This window comes from Eulemur rufifrons, chromosome 8 (assembly GCF_041146395.1).
Source record: "Eulemur rufifrons isolate Redbay chromosome 8, OSU_ERuf_1, whole genome shotgun sequence".
NCBI lineage: Eukaryota > Metazoa > Chordata > Mammalia > Primates > Lemuridae > Eulemur > Eulemur rufifrons.
The window spans coordinates 40,374,788-40,391,285 of record NC_090990.1 but is presented as its reverse complement, the minus strand read 5'-3'; the positions used below and the strand labels follow the sequence as shown (position 1 = coordinate 40,391,285).

Below are 16,498 nucleotides of genomic sequence, written 5' to 3'. Positions count from 1 at the left end.
CCAGGCAGGGGGCAGACAGGGAGGGGTGGGGGCTCAGCCCATCATCCTCTGCTGCCTCCTACTGTGCTCAAAGGTCATTTTGGTGACTGCAGGATTTTCTGCTTGGCCTGTTAAGATCCTGGGAGAGCGAGAGGAAGAGGAGGAGGGTGGGGAGGGAGGAGGGGCTTCAGGGGTTATCTCCACACTGGGACGTCACAGGGCTGCAGAGCTGGCCAGGTCTAGGGAGGATTAGGTGCTGCTGGGGGCTCCAGCCTCCCACCGCAGCCCAGCCGCAGGGCCACCATGGCCTGCCAGCAGCGGTCCTCGGGCAGACGGGCCAAGTGGGCCATTGCTGGCATTGCCACTGTGGCTCTGGTGTTCATCCTCGGGTTGGTCCCGAGCCTCATCCTGCAACGGCCAGGTACGCGCCACCCCGCCTGCCTTCCTAGCTGGCTTCCCTGTCACTCATCCCTTCTCCCCACCGAGGCTCTGTCCCCATCCACAGCTCTCCGCCTCTTCTGCCCCCCAACCTACCATGGCTCCATCCCTCCCCAGCATAAGGTCCCATTAACTTGCCCTTCACCAGTTGCCTGAGGACCATCAAATCTCGGCCTCAGCCCAGACCTTCCTCCCATGCCCTCGATGAACGTTGCTTCTTGGGAGTCACACGAGCACTTCAAACTTAGCAGACTGAGCTGAGTGTGTCCTTCCCCCTACACCTGCTGATCCCTACACCCCCTCTCTGAGGGGCTCCCCCACTCACATGGGGACCTGGGAGTAGCCCACACCCGCCTCTGCCTCCTGCCTGTGCTCCTCAGTCCTGAGCCTCGAGCGTCCTTCCTTCCCACCCCCTGCGCCCCATCTCTGCCCCACCCTCTGAGGTCTCGGGGTCTCCTGGACCCTCCACACAGTCCCTCTGCCACCAGCCTGCTCTCAACAGCCCACACTCGAACTGCAGCCAGGGATCTTCCCAAACACAGCCCTCACTCCCTGCCCTCGGCACATGGCCAGCTCCTTCGCTAGGTTCAAGGCCATTTAAGACCTGATGCCCGCCCTCTTTTCCAATCTTTCTTTTTTTTTTTTTTTTTTTTTTTTTTTTTTTGAGACAGAGTCTCACTCTGTTGCCCAGGCTAGAGTGAGTGCCGTGGCGTCAGCCTAGCTCACAGCAACCTCAAACTCCTGAGCTCAAGCGATCCTCCTGTCTCAGCCTCCCGAGTAGCTGGGACTACAGGCATGCGCCACCATGCCCGGCTAATTTTTTCTATATATATTTTTAGCTGTCCATATAATTTCTTTCTATTTTTAGTAGAGGTGGGGTCTCGCTCTTGCTCAGGCTCGTCTCGAACTCCTGAGCTCAAACGATCCGCCCACCTCGGCCTCCCAGAGTGCTAGGATTACAGGCGTGAGCCACCGCGCCCGGCCCTCTTTTTTTTTTTTTAATTGTAGAATGTCTTTCTTTTCTTTTCTTTTCTTTCTTTCTTTTTTTTTTTTTTTTTTTTTGAGACAGAGTCTCACTCTGTTGCCCTGGGTGAAGTGCAGTGGCGTCAGCCCAGCTCACTGCAACCTACAATTCTTAGGCTCAAGCGATCCTCCTGCCTCAGCCTCCCAAGTAGCTGGGACTACAGGCCTGCACCACTCTGCCCAGCTAATTTTTCTATTTTTAGTAGAGACGGGGTCTCACTCTTGCTCAGGCTGGTCTTGAATTCCTAACCTCAAGCGATCCTCCTGCCTCGGCCTCCCAGAGTGCTAGGACTGCAGGCGTGAGCCACCGCGCCCGGCCCCTCTTTTCTAATCTTGCGCTATTATTCCATTTGTCTACACTTCGTCTGTACCAGGCCACTGGCCATTCCTTTAGGCAGCTACACTCTCCCACAGCCAAGCCTCTGGCTATGCTGTTCTCTCTGTCTAGAACAGCCTAGTCCCTCCTTTCTATCAAATTTATACCCATCCTTCCAGGTCTCCCTTACATGTTCCCTTCTCTCTGAATGTTCCCTTCCCAGACCCCCCTTTCCTGACTGACCCGGGCTGGTACCAGGGCCCATCTGGGCACCAGGAGCCCACGCATTTCACTCTCTTGCAGCACCGAGGAGTCCAGGTCTCACTGTCTCTCTGCTAGATCGCGTGCTAGACACAGTGGGAGCCCAGCGAGGGCCGTGGGATAAGCGGACAGGGGTTGGGCTGGGGCAGGGGGTGATATTAACCGTCCCCTTGGTCTTCATCCAGGCTGTGGGCAGGACGCCTGCCGCCCCGATGCGGACATGCTGGACTATCTGCTGACCCTGGGCCAGATCAGCCACCGAGATGGCCTGCAGGTCACCTGGTACCACGCAGCCAACAGCCAGGAAGAGATGGGGGCTGCCCTGAACAGTAAGTCCAGCTGCCACGACTGGGGCAGGCTGGGGTGGGAGCTGGAGGAGAGGGAGGAGAGCAGAGGTGAGGATTAGGCACTGTGGTCACCGTGGCATTGCGATGGCTGATGTCTTGTCATACTCCACAGAGCAAATGGGGCTCAGAAGGGTAAAGTGCAGCTGATAAGCACTGGGATTTGAACCAGATGTCGGACCCCAAAGTCATGGCTGTACTGCCGTTTCTCCACCTGTCAGGGGTCAACTGCCCCTACTAAAGAGGCCTTTGTCCTCAAAGCCCAAAGAAGCCAGAAGATCCGAATTTGAGGCCTAGCAGTACTGAAACCAAACTGTGAACCACTGCGCAGATTGTGTAACTCCTCTGAACCTCAAATGCAAAATGCTCGTGGCAGCCGGTCAGCCACGGCTCACTGCATGGGGCGCACACACATCACACACGGGTTCTCCTGGGGCAGCCACGCAACCTGTTTCATGGATACCATTTTACAGAAGAAAAACAGGCTCAGAAAAGTTAGGTGACTTACCCAAAGTTACCTTGTCTGAAAAGTGGTTAAGCCAACATAGGCGGCCACAGCAGTCAGCCCCTCGAGTCCATGCTCTGAGCCATGGTGCTTGACCCCGGGTCAGCAGAGCAACACCTTCTGCAGGACTATGGGGAAGCGCGATAGATAATGCTCGCGAACATGCTGGTAAGCTCCAAAGCAGCAGCTATAAAAGATGAAGGGAAAGGTCTGCAAACTTGAGCATTTTTTAGAAGACATGGGTTGCTGGCCTCACCTCCAGAGTGTCTGATTCAGTTGTTCTGGGGCAGGGCCCAAGAATTTGCATTTCTAGTAAGTTCCCTGATGACCATGATGCTGCTGGCCCTAGGACCACACTTCAAGAACCATTGCTCACGCAAACTCTCTATTTCAGATGAGGAAACTGCGGTCCAGAGTGGGAGAGGGTCTTGTCCAAGGTCACACAGTAGGTGTGGAGTAGAGCAAGCCCTGGGTGCCAGAGGCCCCGCTCATCTTCCTGCAGGGTCCAAGGGCGTGCCTGGGAAGGATTAGCTGAATGAATGAAGGGGTGGTTAGGGAGGGCTTCCCAGAGGAGGCGGGTGGGGTGGTCAGCGTAGGAGAGGCCATCGCAGGCTGGGTGGAGCCAGCTTGCTGCAGTTTCAGGGATCTTCCCTGATTGGGAGGCGGATTGCTGGCCTTAGTGATAAGGAAGACAGAGAGTCCTCCCCCTGATGAGGGAACCAGGCCAGGGCGGGCAGACCCTTATCTGGGGAGATAAGCCCAAGAGAAGACAAAGAGGCCCTGCCACCCCCAGGTTCATCCCCCGTCTGCCTTGGGGCAGCAGAGGAGCCATTGAGGACGTGCCTAGCCAGGACCTTGGCCAAGAGGAGCACCACGGGCCCCACCTGGGCAGTGCCCAACAGCAGGGACATGGAGGCACCCCAGCTTAGCTCCAGGGGCCCAGGGAGGACCACAAGCCCGGGTTCCTCCCTGAGCGTCCTGCCAGGTCCCGGGGCTAGGCCGCTGAGAGGAAGGTGGAGCCACAGCTGAGGTGGGGACCCTGAAGGGAGCCAGTGGGAGAGTGACAGGACATCCACATGGAGAGCAGGGGCCCGAGCGCAGGCCTGGGAGGCCGACAGAACTGGGTTCAAATTCTACCTTGGCTGCTTACCAGCTGCGTGATTGGGACAAGTGACTTCACCTGTCTGCAGCTTGGTTTTCTCCTCTGCAAAATAAGGGCTGGTAGAGTGACCACATTATCCAAACTGGGGCACTTTCGACTGTGAAAGAGGTCATTATTAGTAATTATGCTGAGACAACAGAAATATACCAGATGGTCCTTTACTCTAGTTAAATGAGCTACTGCATGTAAATAATAATTAACATTTAGTAATGCCTAACCAGGGATATTTTACTTAATTCTTGTACATGAGGAAACAGAGACACAGAGAGGTCAAATAACCTCCCCAAGGTCACACAGCTTAGAAGAATTAGGGCTGGGACTGGGTGCCTGCAGTGTGGATTCAGGTTTGCACACTCAGCCACTGTGCTCTCCTGAAAGTATAGAAAGCTCCCGGCACAGGGCTTGCGGGGAGGATGGGTGGAGGGCTCAGTAACTGCATGTCCCCTTCCCTGCTGCCTGTGGCTCCCTGAGGACCAGGCTCCTGTGGCCACGGGAATCTGGTCCTTTCCTCATCTTTTGTTCTTCACTCCTCTGCTGCAAGCCAGTCAGCCCCCAGACTCAGCCACTGGAAGGCAAGTAACAACTTTTTATGTCAAGGGAGAAGACTCCCAGCAAGGGGCTGGGTCCAGGCAGCGATCGCAGGGAGGCAGGTGAGGTCCAGAAGGCAGTTCCCTCCAGTTTTTAATCCATTCACTGAGCGAAATGTAGGAGGAGGGGCTTTTTTGTTTTGTTTTGTTTTTGAGACAGAGTCTCACTCTGTCACCTGGGCTGGAGTGCCATAGCCTCAGCCTAGCTCACAGCAACCTCAGACTCCCGAGCTCAAGCCATCTACCTGGCTCAGCCTCTGGAGTAGCTGGGACTACAGGCATGCGCCAACACACCCCACTTAAGAGGAGGGTTTAGAAATGAGCGAGGCAGGCAGGCTCCATGGCGCATGCTTGTAATCCTGGCTACTCGTGAGAGGAAGGCAGAGGTGGGAGGATTACTTTAGGCTGGGAGTTTGAGAACAGCCTGGGTTATACAGCAAGGCCTGGTATCAAGAAAAAATAACACGAGTCAGGCATGACTCTGTTGAAAGAGCTCACAGTGCCTTAAGGGCATCTAGGGCACATCAAGCAAGACAGCAGCACTGGAGGGGCCTCCGGACTCAGCCTGCAGTGCCCCTGGCCCCTCCGTATGCACCCCCAGGTGTGGAAGGAGGCGTCGACTCTCTCATCTGCCCGAGTGCCCCCTCATGGGCCTGGATTCTCTGGCCAAGCCCCAAACCCTTTGGACACCTCTCACTACATTCCCAAGCAACTATAAGTTCAGATGAGAAAGGACTTTGAGGCCAGGTGCAGTGGCTCACACCTGTAATCCTGGCACTCCGGGAGGCCGGGGGGCCGAGGCGGGCGGATCTCTTGAGCCCAGGAGTTTGAGGTTTCAATGAGTTACGATGACGCCACTGCAGTCTACACTCTACCCAGGGTGACACAGTGAGACTCTGTCTAAAAAAAAAAAAAGGAAACTGAACCCCCGTCTTCACTCTCCTCTTCATATAAAATACAAAATAAAAAAAGGAAGGACTTTGTGTTCAAGTGACAGAAATACAGGTTACATCCGTAAAGCCCTTCACAACGTGCTTTTACGTCCATGTCACGCATTCTCGGGCCAGGAAAACAGCGAGCCTCAACCTCCCAAAGCACGACATATAATGTGAGGATGAAAATGGGATGGCAGAAGAGCTCAGTGTCGGGAACAGCCTGTCCCTCTCCTGGAAATGCAGACACCTAGATTTTCGAGCAACCTATGCTGGGCGTGCTCTTTAACTTTTGGGGCCTGGGCTGGTTGACTTTGACTTTTCTATCATTAATTCACTCGGTCCTTCACCGTTCAATAACCACTTTTGAAGCACCTCTTACAGGACTGGTACCATTTAGGCACCAGGAATTCGAGTGACATTCGGTTCAGACCTGGACTCTGCTCTCACGGAGCGTGCACTGAGGAAGGCTGCCACGGGCCTGGGCCCACAAGGGAAAAGAGTCGGTTTCACTGATGCAAAGAGGCAGAGTGACCTACCCCAGACTGGAGCGGGTGCCTCCTTGAGGAAGTGATATATTCTTTTCCCTTTTTTTTCACTTTTTAATTGTTTTTTAGGAATAGGGTTTTGCTCTGTTGCCCAGGCTGGAGTGCGGTGGCCTGATCATAGCTCACTGTAACCTGGAACTCCTGGAATCCAGCGATCCTACTGCCTCAGCCTCCTGAGTAGGTGGGATTACAGGCACGTGCCACCACACCCAGCTAATTTTTTTTTAATTTGTAGAGACGGGGTCTTGAAATGTGGCCCAAGCTGGTCTCAAACTCCTGGACTCAAGCAATTCTCCCACCTAGGCCTCTCAAAGCGCTAGGATTACAGGCGTGAGCCACCACACCTGGCCAGAAGTAATTTTTTTTTTTGAGACAGAGTCTTAAGCTGTTGCCCGGGCTAGAGTGCTGTGACGTCAGCCTAGCTCACTGCAACCTCAAACTCCTGGGCTCAAGGGATCCTCCTGCCTCAGCCTCCTGAGTAGCTGGGACTACAGGCGCATGCCACCATGCCCAGTTAATTTTTTTTCTATTTTTAGTAGAGACGGGGGTCTCGCTCTTGCTCAGGCTGGTCTCAAACTCCTGACCTCAAGCGATCCTCCCACCTCAGCCTCCCAGAGCTCTAGGATTACAGGTATGAGTCACTGCACCCAGCCCAGAAGTGATATTTTAAGCCAACACTAATGGATGAGCAGGAGATGCTGTAGTAAAGCTGTTGAGTGTTGGGAAGAGTGTTGCCAGGCAACAGCCACATTTATGAGCCTAGAGATGGGAGGACAAGACAAATTAAAGCCTTGCTGCTCAAAGTGTGGTTCACGGACCAGCAGCACAGGCATCCCTGAGGAGCAGACTGGAAATGCAGTCTCAGGCCCCAGCCCAGATCAAAACCTGCATTTTAACAGCTCCTGGGGGATCTGTGTGCCCGATAAATTTGGAGAAGTGGGGTGGCTGGATCCTGGAGAAAGGGAGAGAGGGACGTGAGACACAATTAGAAATTTTGGCAGGACCTGATTGTGCAGACCTCGAAGACTATGGCAAGGAATTTGAGTTTGATTTTCAGGGAAATTGGTGGGGTTTTGGTGGGTTTTGTTTTTAACACATTGACTGCCATGTGAGTTCTATTTAACTCACGCTAGTTTTGAGCCTGGGGCCTCATGAAGCAAAATCCTGCAGTTGGTTTGTGAAAATTTTACTTGTTGATGTTCCTATTGTTACAATTAATAGTGGCAATTTAATTCTAAAAATGTGGATTTTGTTGCATATAATTCACACACAGAAAACGATAAAAAATAACAAATTAGAAAGGATCATTTTGTTTTAATAAAACACCATGGCACCAGGGAAAAAAATTTTTCTAGTGTAGCAATGTGTTCAATGGGAAGTGACATGATCAGGTACATGTTTAGAACACGTGCTCCAGTGGCTATGTGGAGCATAGACTCGGAGGGGAGCAGTGCTGGAGGACAGAACATTAGGAGGCTGGGGAAACCAGGAGAAAAGCCTCCTGCTGACGCCAACTGTCTGTGATGATGCATGAGCTGAGAGTGAACCCTCCCTCCCGCCACCACACTCCCCAAATTCCAGTGTCCCGTGCATGGTCTTCCAGAGTCTGCTTCCCATTAGAAAAGTCTGAGGTCCCTCTGAGACTGAACTCTTGAAGGCAGGAATCAAGATGACCTCCACCTGGTTGAGTTAACTACATGAAGTTAAAAGATAAAAACACCAATGCTCAGTGCTGGTAAGGATGCAGTGAGATGGGCAATCTTGTGTACTTTGGGTGGGAACATGAATCAGATCAACTTTTCTGGAAAGTAACTTGATAACGTGGGCTTTAAAAATCACCCTGTGTTGTGTTGTCCTGACTCAAATTCCATAAGCCACAAGGAGGGATCAGAAACAATCAGAAAATCGGAATAAAATATGCACCTTTTTTCTTTGAGACAGGGTTTCACTCTGTCCCCCAGTCAGAGTGCAGTGGTGTCATCACAGCTCACTGCAGCCTCAAACTCCTGGGCTCGAGCATTCCTGCCTCAGCATTCAGCGTAGCTGAGACCACAGATGTGCACCACGACACCTGGCTAATTTTTTAATTTTTGTAGAGACAAGATCTTGCTATGTTGCTCATGCCTCAAGCAATCCTCCTGCCTAGGCCTCCCAAAGTGCTAAGATTACAGGCGTGAGCCACCATGCCCAGCCCACCATTATTTATTAATAGCAAAAAATTAGAAACTACCAAAATGTCTCAGGAATAGGGGGAAGGTCAGCTACATGATAGGGAACACCCTCAGCCAGGGTTTATGGAGCCTTTTGGGGGGGGGGTTAATGAGATAATATGAAAGATTGTGAAAATGTGTCATAATGTTGAAAAACATAAATAATTATAAATTATAAATGGAGTCCCAATTGTGTAAAACCTGTGCATAGACAAAAATGGAAGAAAATACATCAAAATGTGAACTATGATGGAAATGTGGATGAATATTTTCCTCTTTTCCTGCTTTTCTGTATTTCCCAAATGTTGTATAATGAATGTATGATCCTTTTATGATGAGGAAAAAAAATTTTTTTACAAGTCTCTGATTCAGTTCTTCCTCTTATGCAGGCAACGTCATGGTCTTGGAGGCTGACGTCACTGTAGAAGGGCTCAACACAGCCAACGAGACAGGCGTCCCCATCATGGCACACCCCCCGGCCATCTCCAGCGACAACACGCTGCAGCAGTGGCTGGACACCGTGCTGTCCTCTTCCCAGAAAGGTGAGGGCCCCTCGAGGACCCCTCCCCAGCCCTCTGTCCCTCAGGCAGCATGTGCAGGGATCCTCCCTGGGAAGCAAGTCCCACACGAGGTGCTCACTGCCTTGGGTTTTCCGTCACCGTCTTACAGACGCCCAGGCTCGGGGAGGATGGAGTGAGATGGGGGGCGGGTCAGCGCCCACCCAGGTGGTCTCTCCTGGACACATGGGTGAGATGGGAGATATGGAAGTGCACACCCAGGGTGTGCCCACCTGGACACACAGGTGAGATGGGGGCTGCGTAAGTACATGCCCAGGTGTTCTCCCCTGGACACACAGGTGAGATGAGGGATGTGTAAATAGAAGCCCAGGTGTTCTCTCCTGCATATACGGGGGCGACAGCAGACATGAACGTGCAGAGTAAACTGCAAAGGACCAAACATGCTCAGGCGTTCCCTCTTGGATTCACAAAACTGGATACAACATGTTCAAAGTTAAACTCCAACCCTCCGGGTTCGCTCTGCCTGTTTGAAAGCCCGTCCTCACACCCACGCTGTCCTCCCACCTTCCCCCGACCCCACCCCCCACCCCCACTACCTGCTCTCTCTGCCCAGGGAATCACCTCTTCCCGGGTCCCCTGCCCCCTTCCGCACAGGAATCAAACTGGACTTCAAGAGCCTCAAGGCCGTGGGCCCCTCCCTGGACCTCCTGCGGCAGCTGACGGAGGCCGGCAGAGTCCGGAGGCCCGTGTGGATCAACGCTGACATCCTGAGGGGCCCCAACATGCCTATCTCAATTGAGGTCAATGCCACGCAGTGAGTGTTCGCCTCTCTGCCCCAGCTGTGTCCAGCCCTCTTTCATCAACATCTACCACAGGAAGGGCACCTTAGGGACCTTTGAGTTTGCTCTGGTCACATCATATGGGCTCACCTCTGAGCCTTTGCACATACTGTTCCCTCTGCCTCAAATGCCTTTTCTCCCTGTTCTGACAAACCTCTGCCCAGTCTCTACCTCCGGCATTTCTCCAACATCCCAGGCTGCTGAGGGACTACCCCGGGCCCCTCGTCCCCAGCTTCCTTCTACCGCAGTCCTGATTTGTTTGGGCCTCGCTATCCTTCTACAGGTTTGTCACCCTGCTACACTGCAGACCCCTGGAGGGCAGACACGGTCAAGTGCTCTCTGTATCCCCAGGACCTGGCCTGCTAGAAAAGTCTAAAACATTGACTCCCTCCTCAGCCCTCCTGAAATTCCAGCACTGCCACAAACAGCCCTCGCATGCACTAGTTGCACGGTACTCTACAGTTTACACAGGAAGCCCACACACAAGGAGAGAATGTTTCTGATTTGATCCTTACATAGCACTGCCAGGCTAGGATTTTATTTTATTTTATATTTACTTATTTTTTTGAGACAGAGTCTCACTCTATCACTCAGGCTAGAGTGCCGTGGTGTCATCATAGCTCACCACAACCTCAAACTCCTGGGCTCAAGCGATCCTCTTGCCTCAGCACCCCGAGTAGCTGGGACTACAGGCGTGGGTCACCAAGCCTGGTTAATTTTTCTATTTTTTTGTAGAGACAGGGTCTCACTCTGGCTGGCCTCAAACCCCTGACCTCAAGCAATCCTCCCACCTTGGCCTCCCAGAGTGCTAGGATTACAAGTCTGAGCCACCGGGCTGGCCTTCTTTTTTTATTTTAAAAATGCAGCTGTGCTTAGAGGGGTTAGGACTTTCTTCTCCCCATTTTGCAGATGATAAATCTGACAGCAATTGAAGCTCCATTTGTTGAATGTTTATTATGTGTCCCAGGTACTGTTTTAAGCACTTTACTTGCAGAACAGCATTTAACTCTTACAGTGAGAATGAGGTAGGTACTATTATTTTCATTTTATTAATACAGGAACTACCTTGTAGAAGTTACATGACCTACCTGACTCTAGTAAGTGGCAGAGCAAAGATTCAAACCCAGGCTGTCTGAGTCTGCATGCCAGGCTTTTTCCTCTCTCTCTCTCTCCCTCCATCCGTCTGCTCATACAGCCAGCCAACAACCCGTCCACCCAAAATGTACTGTGCTTCTCAAGCTGGGGTGCATTTGCAAAGCAGCAGTTTGGAAAACGTAGTCAATGGACCAGGGTAAATATGGCTTATCTTCTTGGAGTGCTGATTGTACTCAATACATTTTTTTTTTTAGGCGAGGGGAACATAATTTGCCTATTAAAATTTATATCAGGACAAAACTCAAATAAAATTTAAAAAGAAAATCTGAAATTTCAGAGACTCTCATAGCTGGCAGAGGCTGATTTCCACCCCCACCCCCCACCCCACCCCAGGCCAGGGCTCTGATTCAGTCCCCTTTGTCCATATGGAAGTGTAAGGCCTGCCCCTCTGGAAGGGGTGTTGCCTTTGCGAATCAAAGAGGTCTGCCCAAGGTCAGAGTCAGGGGCTGAACCTGGACCTCCCTGACTCCAAAGTCCATGCCCTATTTGTGGGATCTTGAACAAGCCACTCTGTCTTTGGAACTCTGCTCTGACCTCATTGTCACAGATTCAACAGGCCCTGCCACTTCCTAGCTCTGCGACGAGAACCGGGAGGAGAAGGGGTCCTTGCAGCTCTGCGACACCAGCCTCTCTGATTCCCCACAGGTTCCTGGCCCTGGTCCAGGAGAAGTATCCTGAGGCCACCCTGTCTCCAGGCTGGACCACCCTCTACGTGCCCATGTTCCCGAACAGGACGTACACCCAAGACATGGTGGAGAGGATGCAGGAGCTGGTGGGGACACTGCCACAGAGGGTCACCTTCCCCGTACGGGCTGTCATGGCGCGGGCTGCCTGGCCCCACTTCAGCTGGCTGCTGGGCCAGTCTGAGAGGTGAAGACCCCCAGGCTCCTGCCACAAGCCCTGCTCACTCCAAACCCACTGCCACCCTGGAGTAGCACTGTTACCCCCAAATGCTCATGGCTGGAAGGATCTTAAAGATCATCTGGTCCAACCCCCACTGGTGCCCCTACCCTCTACAATGTCCCTGCTTTCTGCTTGTATACCTCTGGTGACAGGCTGCTCACTACCTCCTCAGAGAGCTCTGCTATTGGTGGGTAACCCTCTGCCTCTTGGAAAGTATACTGAGACAATTTGTCTCCCCATAGCTTCCTCCCACGGGAGCCAGCTGTGCCCCGGGGCTGCACAGATTGTGCCTGCAACCCCTGCCCCAGGATAGCCCTACAGGGATTGAGACCCCCCTGCTCTGCAGTCAGCTCCCAGCTGCCCAGCTCTGCCTTCCTCAGCTGCTCCTCACGGGAGTCCCAAGGCACTCCCTTCCCCACTTCATGCCTGACCCCCTCATGCCCTCCCCCTTCTATCCTTGTCCCTTTCCTAAGACAGGACCCAGAAATAAACCCTCCCAGTGAGGAGGAGGCAGGCCGGGCCACCCCTCCCTCCTCCCGGCCTCTGTGTTAGTCATCCTTCCTAGACTCCCTCTGGCTTCCTCTGCCCTCGGGCAGGGGTAGCGCTCAGGGTGGGGCTGCTGGAGGGAGGCAGGAGGAAAGATGCTCTGCCCCTGGGCCCAAGTGGTGTCTCGCTGTGAGCACAGGAGTGGGGCAGAGGGTCTTGCGGGGCCCAGAGGGGCACTGAGCCTGCTTTCTGGGTCCCAGGTACAGCCTGACACTGTGGCAGGGTGCCCCAGACCCCATGTCAGTGGACGATCTGCTCTACGTCCGGGACAACAGCGCCGCCCACCAAGTCTACTATGACCTCTTCGAGCCTGTGCTGTCGCGGTTCAAGCAGCTGGCCTGTAGGGAGGGAAGCTGGGGAGGGTGGCGTGGGCTGGAGTCTGCACAGGGCAGCACTGGGGGGCACTAGGGCAGGGCTGGGGGGAAGGGACATCGAAGGGGAAAATCCAGGGTGGCATGGGAGCAAGGAAGCATTCTGAGTCCCTACTGTGTGCCAGGCCCCGGTATGCTATGCTCTCTAAGCTTCACATGCCCATGAGGCAGGGATTCCATTTTACACACAGGGAAACTGAGGCTCAGAGCGTTAAGGAATTTATATATTCAGCTTGTACATGGTATAGCTCAGACTGGAACCAGCAAATTCCCAGTCCCATATACTTCCCTTGTGGCACAGTTCTCTGCGGGTCACTGGGACGTTTCAGAGCAGCCCCTCCATGAACCAGCCAGTCAGTGGTCCAGAGGCTACTGTCCAACCCCTCATCCCCTTGACCCTGAACCTAGGAAAGCCTGCAGTTAAGCCGCCTCAAAGAGGCTCCATCAGACTCCACATGACCGGGTGAGGGGGGTGGATGCCGGCTCCGGAGCCAGACACGTGCGTGGCATGCCAGGCAACTCTGCTCACTGGTTGTAGGACCTTGGACAAGTCACTTATCTACAAAAGGGTGTTGCGAGGCTTAGAGAGAACCTGTAGAGCTGTGGCCTGCAGCAGGAGCTCCATGGATGGCAGCCACCTCATCTTGGCAATTTGGGTCCCCACAGCGAATACTACACGGAAGCGAACGTACTACACAGGGGGCAGCCTGATCCCTCTTCTCCAGCCGCCTGGGGGTGACGGTCTGGACGTGGAGTGGCTGGTTCCTGACGTCCAGGGCAGCGGAAGAACAGCAGCAATGACCCTCCCAGGTAAGGCCTGCTTCAGCCCTGCACTCCCAGCCACACTTCAGGGGTGTCCTTTGCTTGGGGTAGATACCTGGGTCTCTGTTACCATGGCAACATGGATGCAAGGTGGGCCCAGGAGAGGGAGGGAACAGTGGCCTTCAGGCCTGTACCTGTCAGTCCTCAGCCGTACTTTGCTGCAGACCAGGAGGGCACAGCCCCCAGGGCTGAAGCACAGGTGAAGGCCAAGAGTCAAACTAGAAGTTTCTCATGCACCAGGCACATTTATAAAGCTACCCTTCCACCTGGAGCCTAGAACCGGGTGGGCAGATTCCAGAGAGGCGAGGCACCAGCTCCTTGTCCTTGGCTGTCCCCAGAGCCCCCCACTGCCCCTTTAACAAAGGACTTTGACACCCAAACCCTAGACACTGTTGCCTCCGTGCCTCTTCCAGAAAGAGAAGGCATGATCCTGCTAAACACTGGCCTCCAGGGAACCGCAGCCGAGGACCCCGTGCCCATCGTCCACGCCCCAGGTGGCCCTGTCCTGACGCTGGAGTCATGCCTGCTGCAGCTGGCCACGCACCCCGGACGCTGGGGCGTCCACCTGCAGATAGCAGAGCCTGAAGCCCTCCGGCCGTCGCTGGCCTTGCTGGCACGCCTCTCCGCCCTTGGCTTCCTGCCTCGGCCTGTGTGGGTCGGGGCCACCATCTCCCATGGGAGTTTTGTGGTCCCCGGCCACGTGGCCGGCAGAGAGTTGCTTACAGCTGTGGCGGAGGTCTTCCCCCACGTGACCGTGGCACCAGGCTGGCCCGCAGAGGCGCTGGGCAGTGGCTACCGGGAACAGCTGCTTACAGATATGCTGCAGCTGTGCCGGGGGCTCTGGCAACCTGTGTCCTTCCAGCTGCAGGCCAGGTGGCTGGGCCAGAGCACAGCTGGAGCAGTGGCCAGGCTGCTGGCAGCCTCGCCCCGGGCCACGGTCACAGTGGAGCACAGCCCTGCCCAGGGCAACTATGCCTCTGTGAAGGCAGCGCTGCTGGCAGCCAGGGCCGTGGACAGGACCCGCGTCTACTACAGGCTGCCCCAGGGCTACCGCGAGCACTTGCTGGCAGATGCCGGCGGGAACTGAGCACCCAGTGCCGGGGGGCCCATGGGCCTCTGGGTGAAGGCTTCCCACGGGGGAGGCAGGGAAAAATAAATGCCCCTGCCTTCCTCTACAAGCTGCATGTGCATCCTTGGGGACAGCATGGAGTGGGGGTGGGTGTGCTGTGGCCGCTGAGGGCACCTAGAGGGTCTGGAGGCTGGGGGCCAGATCGTTCCGGTTGTCCAGGAGGAACTGCTCGCACGCCTTGAAGGTGGTGCAGAACTCGGAGGAGAGGCCAGCCACGTTGGTGGTCAGGTAGTTGAGAAAGCCTGTGGTGGCCTGGTTGTAGTAGGACACCTGCGGGGCAGGAGGCCGGGCTCAGCGAGCGTGCGCTGGGCAAGGGCTTGGGGCAGAGCAGGGGGGCACGGGGCAGGTGTGGTTCCGCCTCGCTCGCCTTCTGGGAGGGCAGCAAACTGCCAGCTCCCTGGGGTCTTGGGAGATTGCATGTCGCAGGCAAGACCCCCTCCAGCAGATTTCCCCCCAGCTTCCCTGTCACCACACACCGCATGCCCCCCTAGCGGGGAGACCCGAGGGCAGGGACTCAGCACCAAACCCCGTTTAAAGTGAAGGTGCTCTGGGGCCACAGAGACATAAGCCCAGGGCTGGCTCTGAGGCTGGTTGGTTTAGGAGTATGAATTCAGCAAACACGGGCCGAGAGCCCGCCTGGGTGAGCCTCCGGGCCGGGCGTGGGGCAGCTGGGCCCTAGCAGGGGCTGGGAGCAAGGCCAGGGGCGCGGTATTCCCACCCTCTGTCGGCCTCCTCCCCACGTTGTCAATTAACACTCACCACCCTTCGGAGTTTTATGGGCCCTCAGAGCCATATAAAGCCTTCCTAGACAAGAGGGGTATGTGAGTAAATAAATGGTGAGATGGAATTTTAGATCAGAACTCAGGCTTTCTGCTCTCAGCATCCAGAGCTTTTTCCAAGACCACACGGTGGCCTCGGACTGTCTCTGCAGATTAGATATTTACAAAGGCTCATTTTCAGCCCCTGACACTCTTAGGCTCCCCCAAACTGGAAGGGGGAGCCTGCTGGGAGGGGTCTCTGGTCTGGACAGCACTGAGCTCAATACACGCATGGTATCGGGGTGCAGCCAGGCTAGGGGTGAGTGGGGACAGGCCTCACCTTGGTCAGCTGGTCCCCCTCGCGCCAGAGGCAGAAGCCCGAGCAGAGCGTCTCCCCGCGTCTGTACTCTGGTGTCTCTCGGTGTGTGGGCAGCATGACCGACCTCAGAGCGATGACATAAGGGTCCCTGCAGAGGAGGCAGGGTAGGAAGGGGTGGGATCACCACAGGAGGAGGTGAGGGCCTGTTCTGCCCAGCCAGGGCCCTGCCCTAGTCCCCAGCTTCAGCCACCAGGGCAGGGATGGCCCTGCTTTAGGGTGAGTGGCCAGAGGGGCAGGGTGTACTCTTGTCTCCCACCCACGGAGAATCCACAGCAGCCCAGGAAAGTCCAGTGCTGTCCGGGGACCCACAGCGCTTGGGAAGCAGAGCGCCACCTCCAAGCCATGCCCCTCCCTGGGACACTCCACCCTATCGTGTCCTCTGGCAGGCAGGCACCCACCCGTTGTCACAAGGCTTCCGCCGTGAGGCCAGGATCACGAAGTCCTGGGGCTTGGTTTCGCCACCAAGGGGGGGGCTGATGACATGGTAGATGGCGTCGTCCTCGTCCACCTGCTGCAACAGCTCCGCGCTCCTGTGGGGAGGTGGCAGCTCCCATGTGAGCAGCAGGTCTGCCCGGGCCCTGCCCTGCTCAGCCCCCAGCAGCTCCTGTGGTGGGCACGTCTTCTGTGCTGCTCAACAGCAACCAGCAAGGGGCACAAAGGCCCAGCCGAAATGAAAGCACATGTGCACGCACACACGTGCACACACACACATGTGCACATGCAAACAAATGAGCACATACAGACACAGGAACAAAGACATGCACAGATACATG

At 55.0% G+C, this 16,498-nt stretch overlaps 2 protein-coding genes across 2 annotated transcripts in view; one reads left to right on the top strand and one right to left on the bottom strand.

Moving 5' to 3' along the window:
- Positions 1 to 282: 282 nt before the first annotated feature.
- Positions 283 to 14,546, top strand: FAM151A (family with sequence similarity 151 member A). Its single transcript, XM_069480009.1, has 8 exons — positions 283 to 400; positions 2,203 to 2,346; positions 8,695 to 8,847; positions 9,478 to 9,637; positions 11,463 to 11,687; positions 12,467 to 12,606; positions 13,304 to 13,447; positions 13,873 to 14,546. Exons 1-8 carry the CDS (start codon positions 283 to 285, stop codon positions 14,544 to 14,546), a joined length of 1,758 nt encoding a protein of 585 aa, XP_069336110.1.
- Positions 14,547 to 14,695: 149 nt separating this feature from the next.
- Positions 14,696 to 16,498, bottom strand: part of ACOT11 (acyl-CoA thioesterase 11) — a 43,760-nt gene continuing 41,957 nt past the window's right edge. The window contains exons 14-16 of the mRNA XM_069480008.1: positions 16,124 to 16,255; positions 15,687 to 15,813; positions 14,696 to 14,858 (exon numbers count right to left, since the gene is read on the bottom strand). Coding sequence (XP_069336109.1) covers positions 14,703 to 14,858; positions 15,687 to 15,813; positions 16,124 to 16,255 — 415 coding nt within the window. The 3' untranslated portion in view covers positions 14,696 to 14,702. The remainder of the gene's footprint in view (positions 14,859 to 15,686; positions 15,814 to 16,123; positions 16,256 to 16,498) is intronic.